Source organism: Sander lucioperca, chromosome 13 (genome assembly GCF_008315115.2).
Source record: "Sander lucioperca isolate FBNREF2018 chromosome 13, SLUC_FBN_1.2, whole genome shotgun sequence".
NCBI lineage: Eukaryota > Metazoa > Chordata > Actinopteri > Perciformes > Percidae > Sander > Sander lucioperca.
Window position 1 is genome coordinate 25,068,117 of NC_050185.1, and position 7,500 is coordinate 25,075,616.

The window sequence follows — 7,500 nt, forward strand, 5'->3', positions numbered from 1 at the left end:
AGAAATACACATAGAGACACATACACACACACACACACACACACACACACACACATAGAGACTAAGATACACACACACATAGACACACACACACACACACACACACACACACATAGAGACACAGACACACACACACACACACACACACATAGAGACACAGACACACACACACACACATAGAGACACACACACACACACACACATAGATACACAGACACACACACACATAGAGACACAGACACACACACACACACACACACACACACACATAGAGACACAGACACACACACACATAGAGACACAGACACACACACACACACACACACACACACATAGAGACACAGACACACACACACACACACACACACACACATAGAGACACAGACACACACACACACACATAGAGACACACACACACACACACACATAGATACACAGACACACACACACATAGAGACACAGACACACACACACACACACACACACACACATAGATACACAGACACACACACACATAGAGACACAGACACACACACACACACACACACACACACACATAGAGACACAGACACACACACACACACACACACACACACACATAGAGACACAGACACACACACACACACATAGAGACACACACACACACACACACATAGATACACAGACACACACACACATAGAGACACACACACACACACACACACACACACACACACATAGAGACTAAGATACACACACACATAGAGACACAGACACACACACACACACACACATAGAGATACAGACACACACACACACACACACACACACACACACACACACACACACACATAGAGACACAGACACACACACACATAGAGACACAGACACACACACACACACACACACACACACACACACACACACACACACACATAGACACAGATATATACACACACACACACACACACACACACACACACAGACACACATAGAGACACACACAGACTTCGACAAAAGTGTCGAAAAAGACGACCAAAGCGTTGCCATTTTTTAATATTTTGACCCAGAAGAACTAAAAGTAGCTGCAGGTGGACAGGAAGACAGTCTGAGGGTAATGCTGAGGGTCTTGTCCCTGTGTGCAGGTTTCGGGGGGGTCTGAGGGTAATGCTGAGGGTCTTGTCCCTGTGTGCAGGTTTCGGGGGGGTCTGGATGTGTCTCACGGTCAGACCGGGTCTCACTCGGTCTACACGGTCCACCGACAGCAGGAGATCATGTTCCACGTCTCCACCAAACTGCCCTTCACTGAGGGAGACACACAGCAGGTAGACACACACACACACACACACACACACACACACACACACAGACATAGAGACACACACACACACACACACAGACATAGAGACACACACACACACACACACACACAGACATAGAGACACACACACACACACACATTCAAACAGCAGGACAGAACAGAAATACTACCAACAATATGTACAAAGCTAACTGGGAAACTCAGCTAGGATATTTCCACCTGGACCCTGTCTTCCTATATGTTTGTGTTTACATGACTAATAATGGGAGCAACAACCTCTGAACCTGGCCCAGTATTAAACAAGAACCAGGCTGTAACCAGGCAGCCATGAACCAAGCTGTAATGTAGCCCTACAGGACTACCAGGGGCGGAGCTTCATCACGGGGCCCTCTGCTACCAAGTCATCTTAAAATTAAAACCGTTAAATAAAAACGGTAAATTATCTGATGAATGCATATTATAATTGGTCACTTGTTGAGCCAAGTCAGCCTATATGTCAAATAAATTACAAGGAAAAGACACATGTTTTGACAAGTTAGTATTGACAAACAAAGACAGAAGTTTGCTGGTCAAGTAACAATGTTTCAGCACCACGGACAGAGACAGCTGCTGGACAGAGACAGCTGCTGGACAGAGACAGCTGATGGACAGAGACAGCTGATGGACAGAGACAGCTGCTGGACAGAGACAGCTGATGGACAGAGACAACTGATGGACAGAGACAGCTGATGGACAGAGACAGCTGATGGACAGAGACAGCTGCTGGACAGAGACAGCTGATGGACAGAGACAGCTGCTGGACAGAGACAGCTGATGGACAGAGACAGCTGATGGACAGAGATGGTGCTGAACAGGCCAAGAGAGCTCAATCAGTGCCACGCTATATAATGACATGGCACTATTATACTGTATATATTGAACACAAAGTTTGTTTACAACTCCATAGGTAGGCTACAGGTGCTACATGAAAACTGGGATGAAAACTTTGTGTAAAACAGATTTATAACATTCTGAGTGACTTAATTCATAACTAAAATATAAATTCTTAGACGATTTTCTTTCCATTTCGTTGTCTGCTTAACGATCCTCCAGAACAAGTGCATCTAACAAAACTACATACATATCCAGTGATGGGAATAACGGCGTTATAAATAACGACGTTACTTTTTTACAGTAACGAGTAGCCTTTCGCCGAGCACCGCCCCCCTTAGTTACTGTTGCTACGTCCGACAAACAAATGGTCAAACACGACCAGCGCGACAGATTGCCATGACGGGAAGAGGTATACCCGTGCGTGTCAGTGACCTTTTTTTGGAGCAATACCTCCGCGATATCCTCCAGATCGAGGCAAAAGGGGTTACAGTATGCAGTGGAGGGATATATTCAAAATATAAAAATACGCAATGAAGGAGACACGACTGCTATCGAGGCTAATGCTTACCGGTCTCAAGCGAAATCTGAGAAACCCCATGACCTGTACCTCAAATGTGGGATTGGGGAACTCAGGGGTAGGTTTTCCGTTCATAAAATGCTACATGAAAGATAAAAACTAAATTATTTAAAGTTGCTTGTTGGGGCGCTATGTTCGACTTTGTTGTAAACTGACGAAAAATAAAGTTGGGGAGCTCAAAGACCCAACACAACAGCAGCTAGCAATGTAGCTAGCGTTAGCTAACATGTTAACTAATGTTGGTAAAGCTAAAGGGCTCGTTAAGCTTAGCTTAGAGAGTAGTTAACATTCTGGCAATGATATCCATGGTAATCATAACTTTGGTCCAATTTGTGTTCTTGCCTCTAGTTAGTAGATCTAGACAACACGGTAACTAGTTAGCTGTTAGCCTTACCTTTGAGCAGACGTATTTATGCTTCGTAATGTTTATTGGGAGTGGGACCGTCCACACTGTTGTATCCGTTGTAGGCACCGCTCACGTTGTGTCTTCGGCTTTGGGAATGGAAAGAACACAACTCCTCCCGACAATCTCTCGGGGTATCTAGTGTCCGATTTACAAACGCCGTGGGCGCACCGCTTCACCATCTTACTTGGAGTCAATGTTTGTCGGACCTGCTCACATAGTAACGGTTGCTATGATGTGTGAGTGGACAATGGCCGTTTTGGGGGAGGGGCCAGCGAGAGATTACTCTTCCCATCTTAATAACGCCGTTACCGTTACTGCCAAAAAAATACGGCACGTTACTATATTTGAAGCTGTTTTTTTCATCCGACCAACTAGATCTCTGAGTCTGAGCCGAGAGGCGAAGACTTTTTTTTTACTGTTGTTCCTTGGTTAGTGGGCAGTGCACGACGCAAGCGCATACATGCTGACGATTGGCTGAGGTTGAGTAAAATGTCATGGTGAGCCAATCAGAGATAGAGTTGGGCGGGTGTTCGAAAGCACGCATAGTCGGACAGATCTCCCACCGTGGTCAGAAAGAACAGGGGAGACACTTTGTTTCTCTCACTATGACTCTAGAGTCACTACTCGCCCTGAAGATAATCACCATCACTCTCTCACTTCTCCCTCGCTCTACCACCTACTCCCCACACACACACGCACACACACACACACACACACACACACACACACATGCCGGGCTCGACGCACACACCAGCGCACAAGTATAACCATCAGGCCACTTACGTTATTTGCTTAACAAGCATAATTAAATTTAGTTATTTGTATCAATCCACTATATAAACATAATATCTACATACATGGCATTTGATTGGAGGCTAGTCTCACTTTGTCCCACAGCAACATTAAAATAGTTTAGATTTGTGAACATTGTTTCTGTTAATAATGTATTGTATTAAGTGTCCATTTCATTATAATATTCAGATTTATCATGAATAATTAAACATGCACATGTATTTTAAGTTCCGTTAAAGAGGGGTAGGTGGAGGTGGGGTCACATTTGAGCATTTAAAAATGTACTTGAAAGTAACGCAATAGTTACTTTCTGAAGTAACTAGTGACTTTCATAATTTGTAACTGAATAACTAATTTAGTTACTTTTTGGAAGAAGTAACTAGTAACTGTAACTAATTACTTTTTAAAAGTAACTTGCCCAACACTGGTCAGTGTCCACTAAAAGTTGTGTTGTTGCTGCTGACAGACTCAGACTATTATTCTAAGTGTCTGACAACATTATGGGATGGATCCCTACAGAGATAGACCTTTTAGTTAAAGAGGAAGATCCTTTTAGTTTAACATGGAACAGCCCCGAAATCACCATCACCAAACTACACCAGACTCCATGTAAATAATCAGGACTTTTAGCGTGTATAGAGCCAGCATATCTCCACCAGACTCCATGTAAATAATCAGGACTTTTAGCGTGTATAGAGCCAGCATATTTCCACCAGACTCCATGTAAATAATCAGGACTTTTAGCGTGTATAGAGCCAGCATATTTCCACATGTAAATGGGTGAATTAAGGGTTTATTTCAACCAAACCAGAGTGGTGATTGTTGGAACAGTTGAAAGATGAACCAAGACGGCTTTTGGTAATTTTATTTAGTTTCTGTCCACTTTGAATGAAGTGTGTTTTACGATGATAAAAGTCCTGATTATTTACATGGAGTCTGGTGGGTAGAAACAGAACTTTTAGTGACTAACTGCTGCTGAACATTAGTCCTGAGGGTTACATTACAGCTTGGTTCTTGATTAATACTGGACCAGTTTCAGAGATTGTTGTTCCCATCAGCCACTATGACATCACCTTCATTGTGAGCTGGTATAGGATGACAGCATGACAGCAAAGTTCTCCTTCAGCTCCAGAGGAAACGCCACATAGGGAATGACATCGTGGCGGTGGTGTTCCAGGAAGAGGCCACGCCGTTCGTCCCCGACATGATCGCCTCCAACTTCCTGCACGCCTTCATCGTGGTGCAGGCGGAGGAGCGTGGCTTCTACAAGGTGAGAACGTGGTTCACTTCCTGTTTTAACGCTGGGATGCCGTTATCATTGGAAAACCGCTTTGGAAAAGTCTGATCGGTGAGAGAAGAGGCAGAGGGAACTGTAGACAAAAAGACATATTATTAAAAAACTAAAAGACCAAAAGCATAGGTTTCCCTGGCATTGTGAATGACTTACAGTAGGTCCGCGGATCTAGAGGGTTAGGCGAAAATATTAAGTCTCTTTTCCACATCATTTTGGACCGTTACTATCTCCATATCTGTGTCTAAAATGTTGGAAAAGGTAGAGCAGATAATACATAAATAACACTCAAAGGGCCCTATTTTAACGATCTAAGAGCACGCCGTGAAGCGCCTGGTGCAGGTGTGTTTAGGGCGTGTCCAAATCCACTTTTGCTAGTTTGACGGCAGAAAAAAGGGTCCGTGTGCCGGGCGCATGGTTCTAAAGGGTTGTACTTAGTGTCTTCATTAATCAGAGGGGTGTTTTGGGCGTAACATGCAATCAACCAATCAGAGATCATCTCCCATTCCCTTTAAAAGCCAGGCGCGTTTGGACCTTGGAGCATTGCTGTTATGATGGAGGATTTGCACCGTAATATTTTTATTAGTAATCTTCTTCATGTGTGTGTGCTGCTGTGCGTCCCTGTGTGTGTGTGTGTGTGTGTGTGTGTGTGTGTGTGTGTGTGTGTGTGTGCTGCTGTGTGTCCCTGTGTGTGTAACAAGCATAGTGTGCGCGCTGTGCACAAGCCTAGGAGCATTTCACTAATGCTCTGTTAAAATAACAATGAAATGCTGCGTTATTGACTTTAGACCAGGTTTTTGTTGGTCAATGGTGCCATCACTTCCTGCTGCCTCAAGATAGCAATACTCCCAGAATGCACCTGAACACACCTCCCTGTAAGACCAGCACGCCCAGAATGCACCTGAACACACCTCCCTGTAAGACCAGCACGCCCAGAATGCACCTGAACACACCTCCCTGGAAGACCAGCACGCCCAGAATGCACCTGAACACACCTCCCTGTAAGACCAGCACGCCCAGAATGCACCTGAACACACCTCCCTGTAATACCAGCACGCCCAGAATGCACCTGAACACACCTCCCTGTAAGACCAGCACGCCCATGGACCACAGATGGGTGCAGGTGCATTTGTTATTTAAACGACGTGGGTGCTGGACGGGAAACTGACAACTGCGTCGGTCTTAAACTAGCAAAGAGACTTTGTGTCTGCTTCGGGCAGCAGTCATTGGATCTGAGAAAAGTCTTTAAGTTATAGTCCTTCGAGGCTAGGTGCAGCACCTAAACCCTGCCAACAGTTTATCACACAAATAATTTGTTAACACTGATGTTGTCTATTGTTGATGCCAGTGACGGTAGAAATTGTGTGATTGACAGGTGTCCGTGACAGCACGAGAAGACGTACCTGCGTTCGGCCCGCCCCTCCCTAATCCAGCTGTTCTGAAGAAGGTGAGAGTAAACAGCAGCTGACTCAAAGGCTGAATCCCATTTCTCTATCTTACACCTACCCCTCAGTTTACCCCTAGCCCTTGGCCCTCGAAAACGAGGGGTAAGGGGTAGGGGTGAAAACATACCCCTATGAAATGGGACGCCACTTGGTTACATCATCATACACACTTAGGTCTGTTTGCAATAAATATTTGTTTACACACTGCATGGTGTGTTGTATATTTGTTTCAGTTATCACTGTTTTTGAATGTCATTGATGTTCAGAAACACTTTTTGTTAACAAAAAGCTGTCTTTATTGCCCAATATCCAGTCCCTCCAGAAAAACGTGATCATGTGATCCCATAATTCAACGCATAATCAGCCAAAGTCCACATATTTATGCAGGGGAGCCGCATTTTTTCAAACACGCTGCACTTTCGCTGCATAAATTGCCGATTTCTGCGCAAAATATGCGGGGCTTGCATGATTTCATAATCCCCGCATTTTCGCTGCAAAAAAGTCCCATATATCTTAGCAGAAAGATGAAAAATGCTGCGTTTACTTCACACAAGAGCAGCCGTTTTCCCCTGTTGCCATGGGAACGTTATGAAGTGATGTAATTACGCGACGTGAACATCATCGAAAAGCTGCAAACCCCGCGATGAAGCCACGATGAAACCGCAGTTTTTGCAAGTTCTCGCAATTTCATCGCATAAAATTGCATAAATATCCCGCATATTCCATCGCATTTTTTAAGAAAACGTGCCGCATAATCAAGGATTTTTGCCCAAAACAATCACAAAAATAAATTTTTCTGGAAGGACTGAATAAAGT

General features: G+C 44.4%; 3 protein-coding genes across 16 annotated transcripts in view; 2 read left to right on the forward strand and 1 right to left on the reverse strand.

Annotated features, from left to right (window-relative positions):
* Positions 1 to 7,500, forward strand: part of LOC116062750 (complement C1q-like protein 4) — a 222,943-nt gene that overhangs the window by 167,005 nt on the left and 48,438 nt on the right. The gene's annotated exons all lie outside the window — the stretch shown is intronic.
* The window catches only part of LOC116055009 (E3 ubiquitin/ISG15 ligase TRIM25-like), a 247,759-nt gene that overhangs the window by 156,447 nt on the left and 83,812 nt on the right, over positions 1 to 7,500 (reverse strand). The window lies entirely within an intron of this gene.
* LOC116062763 (rap1 GTPase-activating protein 2-like) overlaps positions 1 to 7,500 on the forward strand; it is a 54,081-nt gene that overhangs the window by 37,554 nt on the left and 9,027 nt on the right. For all 8 annotated transcript variants that reach the window (XM_035990808.1, XM_035990809.1, XM_035990811.1 and 5 more), the window contains 3 exons: positions 1,175 to 1,304; positions 5,075 to 5,218; positions 6,615 to 6,686. In XM_035990808.1, the coding sequence (XP_035846701.1) occupies positions 1,175 to 1,304; positions 5,075 to 5,218; positions 6,615 to 6,686 (346 nt within the window). The remainder of the gene's footprint in view (positions 1 to 1,174; positions 1,305 to 5,074; positions 5,219 to 6,614; positions 6,687 to 7,500) is intronic.